The sequence below is a fragment of the Oryzias latipes genome, chromosome 17 (genome assembly GCF_053564925.1).
Source record: "Oryzias latipes strain Hd-rR chromosome 17, Olatipes_Hd-rR_3.1".
NCBI lineage: Eukaryota > Metazoa > Chordata > Actinopteri > Beloniformes > Adrianichthyidae > Oryzias > Oryzias latipes.
Window position 1 is genome coordinate 18517657 of NC_136253.1, and position 22516 is coordinate 18540172.

A 22516-nucleotide genomic window follows, 5' to 3' on the forward strand; every position below is an offset into this window, starting at 1 on the left:
CCTGGTTATCTGAGGACACATAACCTCTTTTTGTAATAGTAAAACCTGTCAATCACAAAAGGCCTTCAGCTCATTGTTGAGGCCACGCTCCAAAAACGTGTGGCAGCCTGAAAAACCACAGAGCTTCAACTCAAACTCTGGATCTGCGAGTCCCAGAACATCCTGGTGTTTTTGGAAACTAGAAAGTTCTATTTGACAAATGTATTTATGAACAGCAGGACTGTAGCATTCATTTACATATCGTTTTGAAAACAATCTTAAATTCCGTCGTTCTAGTCTCTAGAAATAAAGATAGTTGTGGCACTGAACTAGGATCTATTTGGGGGGGGGGGGGGGGGGGGGGCATGTGTTTAAACATACCCTCCATTAAAAATATAAAACCTGGACATAATCCCATTTCTAAGAACAAGACTGCATAACAAATAAATATGTTGTAAGTAAATTTTAAGATGTATTTTTCTTAGCAGGGCGAAATATCCCACACCATGCTAAAAAGTTATGTTTATTAAATCTAATAGACCATGGGCAGCCGTGGTGCAGCGGTAGGGCGGTCGACCTCTGATCGGAAGATTGTAGATTGGATTTCCACCTTCCCCGACCATGTATCGAAGTGTCCTTGGGCCAGACACTGAACCCCAGATTGCCCCTGGTGGAAGGCTGGCGTCAGTGTTCGGCAGCGGAGCCGCCATCAGTGTGTGGATGTGACTGACTGTTAAATCCTTTGGGCCTTCAAGGAAGGTAGAAAGGCACCACACAAGGAAACACAGAAGATCGTTTGTAAAAAGTCTTAGTGATTGAACAGCCTTGAAGAACACGGTTTATTTTGGAGGTAAATAAATCTGGTAGACAGGAGCAAAGCGTGAAACATCTTTAGAATTCATACAGAGGTCCAATTTGGCATTTCTTTTCTTCTCCTCCAAGGAATCCAGTCTGTGGACATTTTTTGAACTAATGTGGAAACATCTTCTTGTAGGATACATTTTCGCAAAAAACACCAATTAATTTAATAAACTAGAAGCTTTTAATTTAAAGGAATTTGCATGTAAAACTTTTTACTGACTGCACACATTGTGCTATTAGGAGGAAGTTGCAATCTGGAGTCAAACTGAGTTGCTGTCAATATTGTCCGTCAACAGTCATCACACAAACAAGACACCAAACTGAAGTGTAAGCACACAAAACGCTGCCAATTTTATTAAATTGAGGGGACTTAAAAAATATAAAGATATTCAACATTCTGTCTTTTTTCTTAGATAATTTTTTTTGAAATTCAAGACATGAAAACATCAAAACAAAGATGGGTGCTGTAGAACACCAATTGTTCAATATCTGAACAATAAAGATCCAGTCAGGTACGGGAAGAACTATCCAAAGTAGCACTCATATATAGATCCTAACACAAAAGGCAGTCCTTCTCCAAATAACTTTTTCACATTCTATGGACCACAAGATCAACTCAAACTGTAGCATAAAAATGACTGATAGTCTCGTATAAATGCACATGTAAACAAAAACAAAACAAAACCTTTGGCTTCTTTTTTTAACAAACTCAGTGCTGACGTCCAAATGAAAGGACTGAGGTAATAGCAGAAATAAAACACAAAACAAAAAACATACAAATGGTTGTCATTTTCCAGGTTAAGCAGGAAAAAAAACGATTCTTTATGAACCATTTCCTAAAAATGAACTTCTGATCTAACAGGACTAGTCATCCATCAGTCTTTTCTCATTAATTGCTTCGTACTCCTCAATTATAGATTATTTTAGTCAAAACAGAACAATAGATTAATAATTAGCAGTCCTAGAAACAGAGACAGATCCGCATTGTACTTTTGGTAGCTTTTTAAGTTCTAGTAATTCAAATGTTAATCAAATCTGTTTTAATTTTGATTGTTTAGACTCAGACTTAACCATAACATTCAGGAATCTAGCTATAAATAATATTTCATATATGTTTTTACAAAGGTCAACTTACTAATCGTTAAATTATGTGATCTGTATTTTATTATTTATTAATAAATTGGCATTTATTCTCCCTACTTTGTTTCACGCTGACAAACCTGAGTATTACCATAGAGCAGCTTTGCAAGGGTATGTGCCCACAAAGGAGGGCCTGCAGAGGAGAGACACCCTAACCACCGCACAGTACAGCCTTCCAAACCACCCTGAGGTCTCCTGTTTTACCCGTGGGTCCGTCGCTGCCTTCCATAAATCGTAAATGTCATCCACGTGGCTATGTGAGGTTAACATCTGGTCGTAGATACAGGGGTGGTAAGGCGCCTTGCCTTCCCCTGCAAAATACGGGTGTTCCTGAGGAGACAGGCCCACGACGCTGGCGCAGATGCCCATGAACACATCATCTATGTGAATCGAGGCATTCAGGGCCAGAGTGGCTTGGTAGATTTTGGCTGCTACGTCCCCAGAAACCACATAGGCAGCTCCAGCTGTGTAGTCCGGGTAGGACAACCACGGGTACGTTTCAAAGGCGACGTAGTATTTGCTGTACTTGCTGCGAACGGGTGGGGCTCCCCTGTGCACACGTCCAACCCAGAAATCAGTGACACCCCTGGCACTTTTCCCCTGTAGGTACTTCACCAAGTTGGGCATGTGGACAAAGATGTCATCGTCGGCAGTCATGAAGAAGCGGGCGTGTGCACAGTGGCTGTGCACCCAGTGGAACTGTAGGATCAGTTTCAGGGTCAGATTGTAAAAAGAGTCCACAAAGTCTTTCTGGATCAAGTCTCCGTGGAGGAGATCCTCTTCAACGAGCTGTTCCTGGAAGCCGACGCCACTCTGCCTGCTCCACAATGGCTCATTTTCCCTGGTTGGAGGAGCTCCTAAGGCAAACAGTACCCTGACCGTCACCCCCAGAGTGTTTTGTATGTAGCTCTCATTGCCCCACGTGGATCTGATTGCATTTCGTCTTTCAATGTTCTTTGGCGACGATTTGACAAACAGGAGGAGGAGGACATCCTGGTTAGCACATTTGTCCGGATGATCCAACAGGTAATGGAAGTCACTGAAGCTCCGGGCCTGCTTATGTGGGATGGTGAGGCTTTTGTTGATGTAGGTAAAGCTGTTGATCAGGTACCGGAAGGAGTACGACTTGACGTGACTGACGACCCTGTTGTCTAGCTCTTCCCAGCAAACCATCACTGTCGACAGGACTAGGCATGTGGCTAGCAGCTGCACAAAATGACATTTTCGTATCCTGAGGGAAACCCCAACCATTCTGGGATCTGGTTGACTGCCGTCTGTCGAACCAGTTTGGTGAAAGGTATCAATGAGGCAGAAGGCTTGGTTAAGAGTCAGGGAACACTAGATGAGAGTTGAGAGTTGGGTTACAATGTCTCACTACAGCACTTGAGTTTTCCATTATAGACTTTCTGCAGCCTCCAGAAGGAATAAAAGGTGGTTAATGAGTCAATCTACTTCCAGAGTACCGTTCTCCCTTTATGACGGAGTTGATCTTCGGCAGTCTGAGATTCATCTTTTGCCCTAAAAGCTTTTAGACCTGCAGAAATAAAAAGATAGATGAAGTCAAGTTCATTTTCTGTTTGTCCATTTGCAAAAGTGAAAGTGTTGCTTCGTTTAGGTTTGAAGAAAAGACGTTATTGCTTTTCAAATGAATTAGCAGACACCGTATTAAAAATATCTTACCCAATGACCAACTTACTGCGGCTGTCCTGCTGTCACAGTGTCTGGATCTTTGTTTAGATTAAGATAAGAACAAAAGAAAGCTAAGGGAGGGCGCGGGGTGTCAAACAGGTTCTGCTGTGTTTGTAAAAGCAACACAGTGGGGTCAAGATAACTAGCTAAACACTAGATTTCATGAGAGGAGGAATTCAAAGTTGCTAATGATCACCACATGTATTATACAAGAAAGTAAAAAACATCAAGCTTTTTACTTTATGTTCTGAACTTTCAGGAGGATGTATTGGACATCCTGGAATGAAGCACTTGTGTAATCATTTATATTCTAGTTCAGGTGTACGGACTTTGAAAACAAACTTATCAGATATCTATGTTTGTTAATAATCCAGTGCAGTGATTATTTAGAAGTCGAGACATGACATCGGGACATACAAGTCTTCTTTCTTTGAAACCCTTATCCAAGCGGCTTTATCAGTCACCCTCACCAGTCAGTATTGTCAATGTTCAGTTTCAGTTTGGTGTAATTAAATCTACAGAGTAAAACAAGTTTCTGTTTAAACTTGTTTCAAAGTGTCCCTTTACTAGAAACTCTAAATGCTAATCTAAGAATTCCCTGTCATCCAGATACTATCACACATCACACTGATACTTACAGAGAGGCATTAGGGTGGACTTTGTGGCCCATCCATGTATTAAAACATCAGATAAATATTTGGTTTGCTAAGTTTCTTCTGCATAAAATACAGAGGGACCATTTACATGAGTTAAAGATAAATGCAGGGTTTTAGATGTTTGACAGGGTCTTGGACACATTGAGAGGAGGGAGAGTGGTTGGAGCTACGAGTAAGGAGATGTGGATGTAGTGAAGGAAGACATGATGGAGGAAAAATGTGGGTGAGGAGAATGCAGAGGATTGGGTTAGATAGAGGCAGATGATTCACTGTGGTGATTCCTACAGGAAAGCAGTTTAGAAAGTCCATTACACTTTGTTATGATTGTATAGTGGTCTAGCTCTTCATTCACTTTTAAATCAGTCAAGGGAATAAATAAATAATATAACAATCCAATAAAGTACAAGCTTTAAAAGGAACTGGTAGAGCTGAGTGTGGACACTTATTTTTGGGGAAAATCTTTAGATAGATCTTTTCTTTTTTTAAAAACATTTAAGACCTTTTGTTAGCGGTGGGCGATATGGCTAAAAATTAAAAAAAAATAAAAATCCAATTTATTCATTCCAAATTCGATTTTAAATTCTGATCGATTTTTTTCTCCCTGCTTTTACTTTCTTTAACACAAATGATGGAATATATTTAACAAAAACTATTTTAGTTTAAAAACTTTGGTGATTGGCTCTAACAAAGTTCAACTAAATACAAGCTGTAAAAATGTTTGCAGAACAATATAGCAGCTGTTTTGTGAGCTACCGCTAGCTGGAGCTTCTCATAAAAACAAATAGTAGAACGCACTCAGCAGAGCATTTTTGGCAGCAACAGCCTTGAAAAGGATTTTGCTGTGTGTGGTTTAATGCTCCAAGTTTGAAGTCACAACCTCACTGTGACCAAAATCTCTGTGAACACTTTTTTTTATTTTTTCCTCCTGGTGATTCATTTTTACATGGAATCAAAACAAAAACCAGTGTCCCGCTGCTTTGAATAGCGGCTGGGTTCTTTCTGTTATATTAGTGCAAAAAAAATGTATCAAGGAAATCTGTTCTGGTAAGCTATTAGTCATTGATGATGATCAACATGGTAGTCACTCTCCAGTTGGGTTTTATTAGTCATGTTTTATTTTTAACACGAGTTAAAAAGCTAAAGAAATGATGATAGTTTTCTTTAAAATGATATGTAAGGTTTTAGGAAAGAAAGAGTTTTTTTTTATTTTATTTGATCCATATCTACTGAGCCCGTGTCCTGACATTAAGATATAAAAATATATCTTGTTCCCACAGATTAATATCTTGTTCCCACAGGTTATTATGTCGTTCGCACGAAATACTATTCCGTTCCCACAAGATACTATTGCGTTCCCTCAAAATACTATTCCGTTCCCTCGAAATGATTAACTCGTGCGAACACAATAATTATGTCGTTCGAACGCAATAATTAATCCGTTCGAACGCAATAATTATTCACGTCATAAGTCATTCACGCGGATATGCTCTTTGTACGCCGGCAAAAGCCGCTTTCAGCGGTAACTTCCGTGTCTCTGTGACCCATATTCGTTCAAAAAAGGAACATGAAAAACAAAAATGATCACTTTATTACCGTCTCAATGAATATAAGAAAAATATCAAAAGATTTATGATAACTAGGCTGCTTTGTCATACGATAGCTCCTGCTAGGCTAGCTCCGCCGCAGAGCTCTCTGATCATGTATGCCGGCATTTGGGCAACTGGCTGGTCTGTCTGTCTCTTTTGCCGGCGTACAGAGAGCATATCCGCATGAATGACTTATGACGTGAATAATTATTGCGTTCGAACGGATTAATTATTGCGTTCGAACGACATAATTATTGTGTTCGCACGAGTTAATCATTTCGAGGGAACGGAATAGTATTTTGAGGGAACGCAATAGTATCTTGTGGGAACGGAATAGTATCTTGTGGGAACGGAATAGTATTTCGTGCGAACGACATAATAACCTGTGGGAACAAGATATTAATCTGTGGGAACAAGATATATTTTTATATCTTAATGTCAGGACACGGGCTCCGTACATATCACTGCCATGTGCTTCAACTTTTAAAAAAAGGCAGTATTGTAAGTAATGTAAAATGTCAGAGGGATGGAAACCTTCCTAACTGCTCAGAGAAATATTTCCACATTTGAAAGAAAACAGGAAACAACGTCTTGAGGGTTGGCAGCATGGTGGCGGGCATGTGGTAGTGTAGCAGCGGTAACTGACAAGTTAGTAGGTGGGGGAGAGGGGCTGGGGGGGAACTGAATGCAAATGCCAGCGCAGCACATGCTACAGCCAAGCTGCTCCATAATAGAAGGGTTTACAGGCCTAAAAACCGCTGAGGGTCAGAGAAAGCACTGGGACAAAACAGAGGCCATCAGAATAGCACAATGTCAGACCATAATAGGCTACATCCGATCAGGCAGGAGCTAAAACTGAGGAGGGGGTGGGGGCCACAACAGGGCCCCACGCCTACTGCACCCTGGGAGCTTGTTTTTTTCTTTTTCTTTTTTGACAGGGCACACGTCAGATGGGGTCTCAGGCTTCATGACGGAAAAAAAAAGCTCTGCCCCACCTCTGGTCAACAAGTAACACCCAGCATTGTGCTTCACCTCCCGCTAAAGCCAAACATCAAATAAATCAATCAAACTTTATTTATAAAGCACTTTTCATATAAAAGCATAACACAAAGTTAAAAGCATGACATCACTTGCTGCAGTGAAACTCTACACAATGACACACACCAGCGTAAAAAATGTTGTTCTGACATTAGAGGAATAGATTAATAAACGTCTTTATGATGAGGATACGAAAGAAAAGAAGAGGCTTATACCGGATGTGATAACTTTACATCTTTACACACGCACAAATCCGTTTAAACAGGTTTGGATAGTTTTGACTTTTAGCTGCACCGCTTGTGCACACACGGCCCTAAAGAGCCCTCTCGGAGAGAATTGTTAAGGCCTCTTAGACTTCTATCTGACCCCGGAAGCAGCATACAACTAAAATATAGTCAAAGAGAAATAAAGCAAATGCACAAGGCTGTGATCCTTTTTTTAGATGACACACAAATTTTAAAGTATGTTCTGTATTAAAAGTTCAAATTATAACCAATATATTCTTCTTTGACCGTGTTCTCAGTGTCACAGAGCACACGGATCCTTTTCCACTTTAGCCAAGGCTCTGAGCCGTAAAGTAAACCAACACCAAACATCTTTTTAAAAGGGCAGTTTGCATAAATACGTTTAAAGAGGAAATTTACTAAAGTAGGAAGGAGGGAATGATATGAAGGAAATATCCTACCACTGCTAGGTAAATTTAAGACTTACCAACAAAAACAAAAGTCTGTCTGTAAAGCAGGCACGCTCAGTCTTCCTGCTCTCACCGACTTTTCCTGTATCCTCAGGCAAGGAAAGAGCAAACAGTGTCAGAAGCTGTTCTTCAGTAGTCTGTCTGATGGTTCTTCTCGTTTCTCATCTGGTCTGAGCGTTTGCTGTAAGTTGCTGACAAATGACTCTCCCTCCCTCTGCCCCACCCATCAACCCTCCGTCCTGTCCCCTCCCTGCTGGTATGTAGGTGGAAGTAAAGCCGAAAGAGGGGCGAGACAAAAGCCCAACCTTTCACTCAATGTCTCTGCCTGGATAAAGGAAAAAGTTTGGACAATGAACTCTTCTCTGCATCGACAGAGCAGCTGCTGAAAGCTGTGGCACTAGGATAAGGATGGAGGGTTAAGCATGAGCGAGCAGGAATCCAAGCGCAAGAGTGAAACCTTCCTTCCTTGTAGCAAACATTTGCATGTCCAGTTTTTTAGAGGCTATGATGAGAGCTCATTGTAAGAAAAGTAGAGCTGTGTTTATTAAAGAATATTCACAAATCAAATCAATATTCACCTTCAAAAATACTAAATCAGTCAAGTCAATGAATTTGTTTCCTCCTATTAGGTCAGAAATATGTCTTTTTTGAATCAGCTGCATTTGTTTAGTATTGAATATGTTCTTGTATATGAATATGTTTTTTTTTTTTAATATCCACACTTTACTTTGCTATTTTTATCAAATCATGCTGAATCAATCCAGTATGACCAAATACCACATTATTAAACCATTTCAAGCTTTTGGTTGAAAGTGAAAAAAGGGAAGCCTTGCGTGTCAGAAAAGAGGTTCTGGAAGTTTGCAAAACATTTTTCGAAATTGCGTCAGTGCATGAGTGGAGTGTTTTTATAAACCGACCAGACACAGGATTGTCCTCCCTTCTGTTTGCTTTTGTGTTAATAGCAGATGCTATTGTGCGAAGGTAACTTGATGCTCTAGTTTGCTTGTCCTGACAACCATTTGAAAATCCACCAGCAGAATTAAGCTCTTTTAAAAAGGCTAATTACAGAGTAAACACAGAAACAAAGCAGACAAAACAAGTGTCCCTCCATTCCTTCTGTTGATTCTTCAAAAATAACATTTCAAGAGAAGCTTTGTTCTTGGAAATGTTAAAAGAACCTGTTGAACGTGAAGCCAGCGTGCATGCTGTCTGCACCCATTTCCCTGCAGGATGATCTGCAGCTGGTACCTGCAGTTGATTTTCATTTTGCACAAGTCGGAACATGGCCCTTTTTGATTGTGCATGCAATGTAACCCCATTTCTCAATGGTGTGACAAATTGACAAAACAAGTCATTTACCCTGTGGTAGAGCCCTGCGCTGGATTATTTTCTTCATCCCCCCCCTCGCCCGCCGAATATCTGACCATTACCGCTACGTATGTGTTACACTCCCGCTTGCTCCCGGAAAACTCTGAGAATTTATTCCAGCACAATATTAGAGATACATTGATTTTGTGTCTTCTCCCGTCCCGCAGGAAAAAAACAACAACACGTATTTGTATTGATGTTATTAAAGAGATTCATGGGGTTGTTTGCTTTGTTTCCCTGGCCTGCATGTAAAAAAAAAATAAAGTAAATAAAGACAAAACATACAATACAGTCAAATATAATTTTCTTTTTATCAAAAAGTTTGCACATAAAAATAGACTGCTTTGCAAAAAAAATGTACATAATATGATCAAATAGGCTACAATTATTAGCCAAATGTCGCAGGTATTCTGTTTGAAAAGTACAAATATGAACAAAAACATCCAAATTTAGGCGGCCTGCTCAATAACACTGGCATCATCACGCCTCTTGGCAACGAGGGGCTGTGCTCAAAAAACAACATAAATAAATAACATAAAATAAACAATGTTAACAAATGAATTTAACAAATGAATCACTTTGAAATATTGCTGTGGAGGAAGAGGATGTTGCTGATTGACTGCGGTCCCAATCCCGTGCGTCTCTCCTCCAAGATGCGCCCACAGACCCTAGAGATACTCTGAAGGAAGGTGCACTGGATGCGGGGATACTATAGGTGAAATTGCCAGCTTTGATAGCGCTGGGAAGCGCTCTTTGTTGAACTTCCATCATTGAAGCACGCTGTCTGGGTTCTCAGAGGCGGGAGCTGAGATATTAAGCCATCTCATCATCGATCGGCTTTGGCACTGAAGCAACGGACGCATCGTCTTCCCAGTCTGTGAATCGGTCTGTGCTTTGCTTTTTGGCTGGTCCCTATCCCGCTGTGTTTTTTTTAGCCGCCCGCTCCCGCCTGCAGCAAAATTCAAACCGTCCGCTCCCGCGAGATTTGCGTTGGGTCCCACAGGACCCAGCGGGGACTCAATCCCAATGCAGCCCTCTACCCTGTGGTTCAACAGCACATTCAGACCATGTTGTTGTCTAAACCAATCAGAGACCATCGCATCAGATATTTCAGACTTCCCCGGCGTGTGTCAATTTCTGATAATCCACACTTCCATTATCCCTTACATATCCTCTCTAGAGTAATCACAACTTAATACAGTGGCTCGACCAGGTTCCCAGCCCACATCCATTTATGCCCATAATATGATGTACAGTTTTTATTGCAAAGATTAATGGAAGATAATGCCTGTCAGTAGTGCTCTTGTGATTGGTTCTTATACATTTTAAGTATTCAAAGCTCAACGCATCTGTAAAACACATTTCCTGCTGCGATAAACGCAGTGTTAAAGTGTTCCCTCTCCCTTTCAGTAGAAAGCAGCAGCAAATAAACATCAGTCTAAGAACATAAAGGGACTGTAAAAGCGTGCTGTTAAATGCAATGCAATAGAAAGTGTGCCTGCGGTTAGGTTTGGTCCTGGAAAAGTTCCCAACTAGGGCAAATGTCAGCTGAGAACCCGGTTTTGTGGCGTCGTGCTCATGTAGCTTTTCTGAGTCAACATAACGTCAATGAGCTCAGGTCAGGGTTCAAAAAAGCAGTTTATGTGAGTTACCACGGTAAGTTTGAAGCTAAGGAAGTGGATAACCTCAGCTTTCGGTTCCAAAAACTGAGGTATATTTCAGGGTATGTCAAGTTGCCATAGCAACTCATGCTCTGAACATAACCTGGTCTGGAGCAGGTTTAGTTGAGGGTTAGTTGGTTGCAGAGAGGTGAAGCAGCATGGCGTGTCCATTTGAAGACGATTCAGTCCAGGGGGGGCGAACAAGTTTGACACCAAGAGCCGAATTTTTTCACTGTGAGAGTAAAAGAGCCAAACCACACACTGACCTGCCAAGACGTACACACCTAAACACGCAATTAAAGCCGTATTATTTTCCATAACACACTCCTCTCCCTACAACAGTACAGCAAATAAACACAATCTCAATCCCTCTTTCGGCTTTTCCCATCAGGGATCGCCACAGTGAAACAACCCTCCCTCAAGGATGAGTCGCATGGGTAGCAACCCTCTCAATCCAACCGGGCTTGGGACCGATACAGCAGCAGAGAAGGGAACAGGGAGCAGCCCGGAATCGAACCCAGGTTTCACAGATGGAAGGCGCCACAAACCAGCACGAGCTAAGTACTTGTGTCCACCCTCAATACACACATCAAATGCAGCTTAGCCAGAGTTAACACAACGACTACTCTGGAGGTCAGATAGCCCCCCCACACACACACACTGTCTCTATCTCACTCTTTTCTCTGCCTCTCCCTGACACACATAACTACTCAGTGATGTGCGGTAAGGTTAATGGCTGGTGAGGCACTGACTCCTCTGAAGTCAGATTCACGATTATAAAACTGAATAATTCACCATTCATCCAACAGCATTTAACTGGTAATTCTTTATAACTCATCAATATTCCTCTTTCAATGACACACCAACAACTATTCAAATATCTGGACAGAGCATCCTGAGTAATTCATATTCACAATAAACACATTAAATACATTACCTTTCAGATGTGTGTAGCATACATTAAATTTTGACCTTCAGTAAAAATGTTTTACTATTATAACTTTTCTTATGATTGACTTTTTGCATGAAAAACAGATAATTGATGAAATATTAAAATAATCACACAAGCATCTCAGTGGGATTTCTGGCATCTGTTGTTTCTTGTAATCCTCTGCAGATCAGGTTTATATTCAGTCGGAGCCTCTCTGATCAGTTCTTTTATGTAGGTGTCGGTCCGAACGGACCGGTGCCTTAATTTCACATGTTTCAATGTAATAAATAGGGACTGGCAGACATATATTGAGGAGAACATCGACAGCAGCTTGAGAGCAGCTCTTTGACACACGGGGATTTTTCCGTTCTCCACAACGTAACAGGCCTTCTTTCAAAAGAGATTTCAGCTCAATCATCTCCGGTTCTCTCGCTCCCTCATCAGTGACAAGCGAGGATCTCAGGCAGTCAGTCTCTGCATTAAAGGGTCGATGAGAAAAGTGATCTGCCGGTCGTTTCTGCTGCAGCTCCTCAAACCGCAAAGTAAAGTTTCAGTCCAGCAAGCGGCATCACATACTGCACTCTATTCATTTGGATTAGAGCTTTCTGCTGTGAGCTCCGCAAAGAAGGAAAGTGGAATGATGGCCGTTTTGAATGTGCACTTTGAAAAGCTTCAACTTGTTAATAAAGGAGACAATTTGTGTCAGATCAGGAAGTGACTTGCCATTCCATTCAGTAAAAAAGTAAGAATCTTCCCATTCTTCCAGAAACGTCCTGTGTTCATCTTTAAACTCTGAATTATGCCATTTTGACCATGAACAGTCTGCACGCACATCAAATGTTTATTTATTTTTTCCGGCAAATGATTGGCGGTCACTTATGTGTCGGGAGCAGCATCAAAATCTGCGATCCATTACGCTAACTCCTATCCGCTCTTTTGGAATCGACATACCCAGAGTAAGCAAGTTCAGGTGGATTTCAGTGAGAGTTCAGGGTTAAAACGTGTTTAAACGTGGTTTCAACATGCCTTCTGGAATACCCCCCAGGTGACATTGGAGACTGTTCTCCTCAAGCTACACAAAGCAATGTGGAGTGGGAAGAACCAGTCACTTACCCTATTTATCAATTTTTCTGTTTTTTAAATATCAGCAGTCAAAGAAAAAGCAAATTAAGATATTTGAAGCCAAGAAGCTAAAACGGTTAAAAAGGAATAATATGCTATTGGGGAGCTCTGATAGATTCTATAAAGTAATGTGCTGTCAACCCAAAATGAGAGGACTTTCAAAATAAAGCTCATGTAAATGTAACAGTTGCTAAAGCAAATAACATCTGGAGAATTGTTTTTAAATTGAATAAAATTACATTTAAAAAAGAGGGGTTGATTAGTGATGTCTCTTTAAGACAATGACTACAATCAGACAATTTTTGTAATTTTATGGTTCCAAAGTCTGAAGTTTCTAATTAATCTAAAACTTTTCTTTTTCCACATCAGTTGCCGACATATTTTGTTGGATAACCGAGAAATACTTGAAAGCTACTTTTAAAATTAGGTCCAAATCTCTTTCTGATTCCTGAACCAGTCTGACCTCTCAAATTTTTAACTTGCTTTCTTTTCTTCCTTTAACTTATCTTCTGAATCAAAGAGAACCAGAACTCTCCAAATGATCTCTGGTGGTGTTTTGGTGTCCTCAGAGGCAACCGTGGATTTGTTTTCCCCCAACCCAAGACAGTTATTTGCGTTGCCTAGGTGTATCGAAAATAAAAATGTAAATAAAAAGTTTGAAAAATAAACCACGGGGAATAAAAGCTCTAGAAATTACCCAAACCCACCAAAAGCCAAATTCTTTTAAAAACAGTTACAAAGATAAAGAAGTCAGTATCATTTTCACCAACATTAAAAAAGTTCAAGCTAACAATGTCAAAGCAACATATAAGGAAACACCGTTGCCATAACAATCAAGACTAGCTTAACTGCTAACATAACAGACATCTTTTAAAAATGGCGCTAAAGGCACCACAACCCAGAACCAGCACTCATATGACACCACTGTTCCAGCTAGCATGCTAGCTAGACTCTTCCACCACGCGGCAAAGTTGAAGTTGGCCTGTCGTTAATTCTTTTCAACTATGAAAGTAAACAAATGGACAAACAACCCCACTGCGGTGTGGTGAGATAACTCACCGTCGGTTTTCCTAGTCCGACAACCAGCTCCCGGGGCTCAACTTGGCTTCTCATCGTGCTTTGATGAAAACTACATTACCTCGGTCCCGACGGGCAGCCCGCTCTTTCTGTCGCCGCGACGCTGAAGTTAGCTTCTATTCGAATTTCAGAGGAAATCTGGTGATGATGACGAAAATCATCCTTCTGGAAAAATGCGGCGAAGAATAGAAAACGGCCTCATTACAATTACAATATAGACTGAATTTAATCTGTAAAATACATTTCCGAGTTAAAAAAAATATGGTTAACATAGTAAGAGATATATATTTTCATTGAAATAAGGCAAAGTGAATCGAATTTATGACAATAACAAAAAGGATCACAGCTTTTCCCCCAAAATGATAAAGAAAAAACTAAATAACACTGACAAAGATTGCAAAAAATATATGTGCGGATAAATGTAGGGTAAAACATAAAATAAAAAGGATCATGAATACATACAATTCAATAGAAAAATTCTAAACTGAAATAACTTAACAAAACTGGACATCCCTGCCCTTAGACCCTCCCACGCGGTCCTAAATATTAATACATTTTATTCATTTGTTTTTTGTCAATGTCAGACTATGTTGAATAAAAATAAAATAAAAATAAAAGACTTCTAACTTTAGTCACAAATGGTTTATCTCTATAAAATGTATTTATCTGTACTCAAATCTATATTAACATTTGAAAAGAGGACAGAAATTTGGGTTAAAACAGTCACTAGTGTGTAAAAATGTCTCCATTGTCTTTTATCATCTGGCTTTAATCAGTGAAGAGAATAATCTAAAAGGAAACCGGTGTTTTACTGGAAAACAGGGAAACAAGAGGAAAATAGTGACACTGAGTCACCTGAAAATTTAGATTAGATTAGATTGGATTCAACTTTATTGTCACTGCACATGTAGGTACAAGGCAACGAAATGCAGTTAGCATCTAACCAGAAGTGCAATAAGCAGTAAGTACAGAATAAAGGTCTATAGTATGTACAATAACTATACAGGTAAGTATTATGGACATAATTTACATATATTAATACTATAAGCACGATATACAGATAGGTGTACTCATTGATTATTATTGACAAATTATTGATTTATTGCCATTTATTATTATTGACTTACTAATGATTTATTATTATTATTCATAATGGATTCATTATTATTATTATTATTGACTTAATTATTTATATATTGTTATTATTGACTTACTATTGACTTATTGTTGGGCTTTTCTAAATAATTTAAATTACATGTCAAAGAGGTCTAAAACTTCTACATGTTTAAAAATGATTTCTAAAAATTCTTTTTAATCATTTTTTTTATTTGTAAGAAATCGTGCAACTATGCATTTTTCATTAAAGTTTGATCTTTTAACTGTTTCTCTTATTTAACAACAACAAATGATGTTTATGTATAAATTATATACATATATATTATATATTTCTATATATGTATAAATATATAGAAATATGAATATGTATAAATAATATAAAAGCTACTTAGATGACACTAAAGGCTATAGAAATCATTGTCATGTGGGTGCCGACAACCTCACCAAGATGGCGTCGCGCTCCGCCACCGTTAGCCAGGCTTCCCAAGTGGGCGATATAACTCATTGGGTCCCGATGGGTAATCGCGGGACTGGCACATGGGAAGCCAAGGTCCATTCCTGGGAAACTTCATTCAGGGGGTCCTTGGGCAAGACCCTTAGTGCTACAGCCTTGCTCCTCCTGGTGGGAAGGGCATCTAAAAATATCTGCCAAACCACCTTTGCAGATCAGTGAAAGCTGCTTTGCTGCGGCAACCCCTGAAGGGATATGGCAAAAGATGAATGACATCCTCGAGAAAAATGAATTTCAGTCTGTTTCACAAGGGTCTAGTTTTTGGCATGCACCAACCAAAAGATCATTTGAGAAGATCACTAAGGCTATGTCCCAATTCCCTCCCTTCTTCCTAACTACTAAAAAACTATATAGTGTGGGACCATCTTGAGTCCTGGATTTCAAAAGCTATTCGGACTATATGATGACTATTGATGGTAGATTGTTGGAAGGTGTGAAGAGTTTCTATAGAAACAGTAGAGCGTGTGTGAGAGTGGGATGTCAGGGATGCGGGATGTCTCCGTGGTTGTTTAACGTGTATATGGATGGTGTGGTAAAAGAGGTGAATGACAGGGTGTTAGGTACGGGTGTGAGCATGGTGAATACTGACGGCAGCGAATGGAGTGTGAATCAGTTGCTGTTTGCAGATGATACTGCACTAGTGGCTGACTCAGCAGAGAGCTTGGCACGTCTGGTTGAGGAGTTTGGAAGGGTGTGCGACAGAAGGAAGTTGAGAGTGAATGTGGAAAAGAGTAAGGTGATGAGGTGTGCGAGGTTAAAGGGTGAACAGATTGAATGTGGCATTAAATGGGGAGTTGTTGGAAGAGGTAAAGTGTTTTCAGTATTTGGCGTTGTATGTCTGTGTGGATGGTGGAATAGGGGGAGAGGTAGAGTTTAGAATGAACGAAGTACGAAAGATATGGGGGGGAATGAAGAGAGTGTTTGAATGTAGGCCACTGGGAAAGGATGCGAAAAGAAGATTGTATGAGGGTGTGGTGGTGCCTGCAGCGTTATATGGGGCTGAAACATGGAGTCTGAAAGTGGAGGAAAAGAGGAAGCTGAATGTAGTTGAGATGAGATGTTTGAGGAGTATGTGTGGTGTGACGCGTATGGATTGTGTGAGAAATGAAGTACAGTAATCCGAGAGAAAACGGGTGTGATGCGAGAGTTGGCTTATAGAATCTGATGTGAGTGGAGTTAGAATGAGAGGAAGACCGCAAATGGGATGGACAGAGGGTGTAAAAAGAGCGCTAAATGCAAGAGGGATGACTGTGGTGGAGGGGAGAGAGGCTGCTCAGGACAGGGATGGGTGGAGAGAGTTTGTGTATGGATGAATGGATGGGTGTGGTAGAGGTCTGTTCTTGGGATGAAGTGGCAAGGGGAAACCAGCCTTGGCTGAGGCCTTGCTGTGGAGGTGCCCACACTGGGCTGTGCAGCTGACCCTGGTGCAGTGTGGTGTGGCTTAGACCAGGCCTTAGACCAGTCACATACACACAAACACACACACACGCGCGCACACACATACACGCATACAGGAGGAGGGTTTGGGGAAAAGAAGGAGGGAGTTAAGAATGTGTGCCCTGTCTAGGCTACCCCACTTTGGTGGGACACAGCCTGGGTATATAGATAGATAGATAGATAGATAGATAGATAGATAGATAGATAGATAGATAGATAGATAGATAGATAGATAGATAGATAGATAGACAGACAGACAGACAGACAGACAGACAGACAGACAGACAGACAGACAGACAGACAGACAGACAGACAGACAGACAGACAGACAGACAGACAGACAGAAAGATAGATAGATAGATAGATAGATAGATAGATAGATAGATAGATAGATAGATAGATAGATAGATAGATAGATAGATAGATAGATAGATAGATAGATAGATAGATAGATAGATAGATAGATAGATAGATAGATAATAGAAAGAAATATGACATCACCGATTTTACAAAGTAAAATCCTGATAAATACGTTCATTTTATGAAGACTATTTATGAATCCACTGTGTTCTGATGATTAAAAACTTGGATGGCTTATAAAGAACACATTAAAATACTCTTTTTTTTTCCAAAAAATTTTTTCTAACACAATGCATTTTGGTCTATATTCGCCAATCTAGTGAGCATCAAAGCACACTGGTTTTGGGCAGAGACTTCTGGGAAATTTCTAGGGCCCTCGATTTTGGAATTGTAGATTCGGACAGCATCTTAAAATGGCAAACGCACCACATAGTGCACTTGGTAGCGTACTGTAAACAGTTTTCAAGTTGTGTTCTTCATGTAAAACTATTTTTTTAAGTAGGTTTAATTAAAAAAAATTAACTAAACACATTATTATTGATAATTTAGGTTATCTAAAAGTAATTTTTAATAATATTTTTAAACTCCAAAAGATGATTTCACTGAACTGCAGCATCATTTTAATTTCCTAAAATTCATTTTGAATAAATTCATTCAAACTATAGAACGTTTAAGCTATGTGACTGGAACTTTTTTTTAGGTGTGTATTATCACCATCACTTTTTAATCCACATCCAGTAGCCAATCAGAATCGAGTTTTCACCCAGTCCATGGTACAACCTAAATTGTTGTAACCCTTATACCAACGGAAAATTTCTTTAGTTCAAATTCAGTTTATGGTTTGAAGTATTAGCTTCTCTAAACTTTGCCAGTTAGCTTTAGCATTACATTAACACTGTGCTTAATCAAAGAAACATTTTTTTAAGCTTTTAGTCTTGATCATTACTAGTTTAGCATTGGGTTAAAATAGCATCTGATCAAAAGAATTACTTTGTAGAGAGTTTGTAATTTAGGGTTTCTGTCATGGTTTGAGTTTCTTTTGTATTGCTTTTTGCTTTCTGTCTTGTTCTGTCATGGTTAAGTTCTATTTCCTGTTTTATTTTGAAAGGTTTCCTGTCTTGTCTTGTTTCTTGAGTTTTACTTCCTTTGGTCCCCATCTGCCCTGATTGTGTTCACCTGTGTCTTGTCTGCCCTGTCTGTTTATAAGTTCTGTCTCTGCCTTCCTCCTGTGCTGGTCCATTAACTTCTGGTCGTGTGTTTAACGTCTTCATGTGTCTTCGTCCGTTCATGCCATGTTTCATGCCCCGCCACAGTGAGTTTTTGTTTTGTCATCCTGCTCTGCAGCGCTTTTTGTTATAATTAAACCCCTTGCCCTTGAACCCGTTTGCCTCCCGTCTCTGCGCCTGGGTCCTACCGGCTCTCGAGCCTCCCGCACATGACAGTTTCAAGGCTAACCCAGACACATGACAGTGAAAGAAATGTTGAGGAAGAAAATTTAGGTAACATTTTAAATAAAAACGTAAGACACAATCGGTGAACGATTGCTGATATAGTCATGTGATGCTTGGTCCGAACATGTCACGGAGTAAGATGAATGGATGGATGGATGGATGAAAAGATGGATGGATGAATAGATGGATGGATGGATGGATGTTTGGGTGGGTGGATGGATGGATGGATGTTTGGGTGGGTGGGTGGATGGATAGATGGATGGATGTTTGGGTGGGTGGATGGATGGATGGATGGAATTAGTACTTTTGGAACATTGTGGTTCTGCATTCTGTAGTTCTGAAAGTGGAGCTTGTGTATCTCTGTGGAAAAATTATTTCAGTTATTATTAGATAGGGTTGTGGTTCTTTGATTGACACCGTAGAACCTGTAGAACATCTTTGTGGGTGTATTCACAACTAGAAGTTTGTATTACCTGACCGTTTGCCATGTCTTTGAAAGCCAGTGATGTTGACAACCGCTGAGCTGAAATCCAACTCTGGTTTTGCAACCATCGTTAGTTGCTGGAACCAGTTTTTCCTTGATTTCTAGATTAAACCTGTTCAATGGCCTTATGGTAGAGTGTCATCTTTGAGACTAGGTCATAAGTTAAAATCCAGGACAAGTCATTACAAAACTCTAAAAGTGCAACCCAATGCCTCACTGCTCAACATTCAGCATTAAGCCGTGTGCTATCTTAGATGACCCCACCCTTACATTGACGTGTTCTCCCTACCATGACAAAGGTGGATAAAGGTGGAAAAATTTCATGTAATCCATGGACACCAGTGAGGTTCACAAATCTTCTTCTTCTTTCTCTTTCGGCTTTTCCCATCAGGGGTCGCCACAGCGAATCATCGTCCTCCACCTCACTCTATCATGGACATCTTCTACCCTAACACCAGCCAACTTCATGTCCTCTGTTAAGACATCCATATATCTCCTCTTTGGCCGTCCTCTTGCCCTCCTGCCAGGCAGCTCCATCTCCAACATCCTTCTACCAATATATCCACTATCCCTCCTCTGAACATGTCCAAACCATCTCAGTCTGGCTTCTCTGACTTTGTCCCTAACACAGGCAACATGAGCCGTCCCTCTGATGTTCTCGTTCCTTATCCTGTCCAACCTGGTCACTCCTAAGGAGAACCTCAACATCTTCATCTCCGCTACCTCCATCTCAGCCTCTTGTCTCTGTCTCACTGCTACCGTCTCTAACCCATAGAGCAGAGCTGGTCTCACCACTGTCTTGTACACCTTTCCTTTGAGTCTTGCTGGCACTCTTCTGTCACACAACACTCCTGACACTTTCCTCCACCCGCTCCAACCTGCCTGCACTCGCCTTTTCACCTCTTTTCCACACTCCCCATCACACTGAACTGTTGACCCCAAGTACTTAAACTCCTGCACCTTCTTCACCTCAGCCCCCTGTAACCTAACGCTTCTACCTTGATCCCTCTCGTTCAGACACATGTATTCTGTCTTACTATGACTGACCTTCATGCCTCTTCTTTCCAGAGCAAACCTCCACCTCTCTAGCTGTTCCTCCACCTGCTCTCTACTCTCACTGCAAATTACAATGTCATCTGCAAACATCATTGTCCAGGGAGATTCCTGTCTTACCTCGTCTGTCAGCCTGTCCATCAGCATAGCAAACAAAAAAGGACTCAAAGCTGATCCTTGGTGTAGTCCCACCTCCACCTTGAACTCCTCTGTCTGACCTACAGCACATCTCACCACCGTCATACTTCTCTCATACATGTCCTGAACTACTCTGACATACTTCTCTGCCACTCCAGACGACCTCATACAGTACCACAGCTCCTCCCTCGGCACCCTGTCATACGCCTTCTCTAAATCTACGAACACACAATGCAGCTCCTTCTGACCATCTCTGTACTTTTCCATCAACATTCTCAAAGCAAAAATGGCATCAGTGGTGCTCTTACGGGGCATGAAACCATACTGCTGCTCACAGATCTCCACCTTCTTCCTAAGCCTGGCTTCCACTACTCTTTCCCACAGCTTCATTGTGTGGCTCATCAACTTTATTCCTCTATAGTTGCTGCAGTTCTGCGTGTCACCCTTGTTCTTAAAGATCCGAACCAGAACGCTTGTCCTCCATTCCTCGGGCATCTTCTCACTCTCTAAAATCCTATTGAACAACCTCGTTAGAAATTCCACTGCTGTCTCTCCTAAGCACTTCCATACCTCCACAGGTACGTCATCAGGACCAACGGCCTTTCCGCTCTTCATCCTTTTCAGAGCCTTCCTAACCTCATCCTTTCCAATCTCTGCTACTTCCTGCTCCACAACAACCACATCTTCCTCCCTTCTTTCCCTGTCATTTTCCACGTTCATCAGCTCCTCAAAATACTCCTTCCATCTTTTCTGTACACTCTCCTGGGTTGTTAGCACCTTTCCATATCTGTCCTTAATCACCCTTATCTGTTGCACGTCCTTCCCATCTCTGTCTCTCTGTCTGGCTAGCCTGTACAAGTCCTTCTCTCCTTCCTTTGTGTCTAACCTGTCATATAGCTCATCATAAGCTTTCTGTTTGGCCTTTGCCACCTCTCTCTTCACTCTACGCTGCGCTTCCTTGTACTCCTGTCTACCTTCCTCAGTCCTTTCTACATCCCACTTCCTTTTAGCCAACCTCTTCCTCTGGACGCATTCCTGTACTTCCTCATTCCACCACCAAGTCTCTTTACCGTCTTTCCTCTTTCCAGATGACACACCAAGCACCTTCCTACCTGTTTCCCTGATAATCTCTGCTGTAGTTTCCCAGTCATCTGGAAGCTCATCCTGACCACCCAGGACCTGTCTCAACTTCTGCCTAAATTCCTCACAAGTTTCTTCATTCTGTAGCTTCCACCACTTGGTCTTCTTTTCTGTTTTCCCTCTCTTCTTCTTCCTGACCTCCAGAGTCATCTTACACACCACCATGCGGTGCTGTCTGGCTACACTCTCTCCTACTACCACTTTGCAGTCATTAACCTCTCTCAAATGACCTCGTCTACATAGGATGTAGTCCACCTGAGTACTCCTACCTCCACTTCTGTATGTCACTCTATGTTCCTCTCTCTTCTGGAAGTAAGTGTTGACTACAGCCATTTCCATCCTCTTCGCAAAGTCCACCACCATCTGTCCCTCCAGATTCCTTTCCTTAACACCAAACCTGCCCATCACCTCCTCATCACCTCTATTGCCCTCACCAACATGCCCATTAAAGTCTGCTCCAATAACAACTCTCTCTCCTCTGGGAAAACTCTCTATGACCTCATCCAACTCACTCCAGAATCTCTCCTTCACTTCTAACTCACAGCCAACCTGTGGCGCATACCCACTGACTACATTCACCATCACCCCTTCGATTTCTAACTTTAGGCTCATCATCCTGTCTGAGACTCTTTTCACCTCTAGAACCCTGTTTACAAACTCCCCCTTCAGAATCACTCCTACCCCGTTTCTCTTCCTATCAACACCATGATAGAACAGTTTGTATCCCCCTCCAATAGTACGTGCCTTGCTGCCCTTCCACCTTGTCTCCTGCACACACAGTACATCTACCTTCCTTCTCTCCATCATGTCTGCCAGCTCTCTGCCTTTCCCTGTCATTGTGCCAACGTTAAGAGTCCCTATTCTCAAACCTATGTTCCTGCCTTTTCCCTTCTCTCTCTGGCCACGGACCCTTCTGCCTCCCCTCTTTCTTCGACCAACAGTAGTCAAATTTCCACCGACATCCTGTAGGTTAACAGCATCGGTGGCGGTCGTTGTTAACCCGGGCCTCGACCGATCCGGTATG

At 41.2% G+C, this 22516-nt stretch overlaps 1 protein-coding gene across 3 annotated transcripts; it reads right to left on the reverse strand.

Moving 5' to 3' along the window:
* Window positions 1–1161: 1161 nt before the first annotated feature.
* On the reverse strand, window positions 1162–14048 carry b3gnt5b (UDP-GlcNAc:betaGal beta-1,3-N-acetylglucosaminyltransferase 5b). 3 transcript variants are annotated; one of them, XM_023965320.2, is made up of 2 exons: window positions 13785–14048; window positions 1162–3514 (listed from the first exon to the last, which is right to left on the reverse strand). In XM_023965320.2, exon 2 carries the CDS (start codon window positions 3229–3231, stop codon window positions 2068–2070), a length of 1164 nt encoding a protein of 387 aa, XP_023821088.1. In that variant the 5' UTR covers window positions 3232–3514; window positions 13785–14048; the 3' UTR covers window positions 1162–2067. The 3 variants fall into 3 exon arrangements, with proteins under 3 accessions (XP_023821088.1, XP_078790963.1, XP_023821087.1); XM_078934837.1 differs by having other exon boundaries at window positions 13864–13994; XM_023965319.2 differs by lacking the exon at window positions 13785–14048 and adding an exon at window positions 7661–7843.
* Between the last annotated feature and the right edge of the window lie 8468 nt (window positions 14049–22516).

What these genes read in the sequence shown, in the direction of transcription:
- b3gnt5b (XM_023965320.2), bottom strand. Translation starts at nt 3,231, where the DNA reads ATGGTTGGGGTTTCCCTCAGGATACGAAAATGTCATTTTGTGCAGCTG.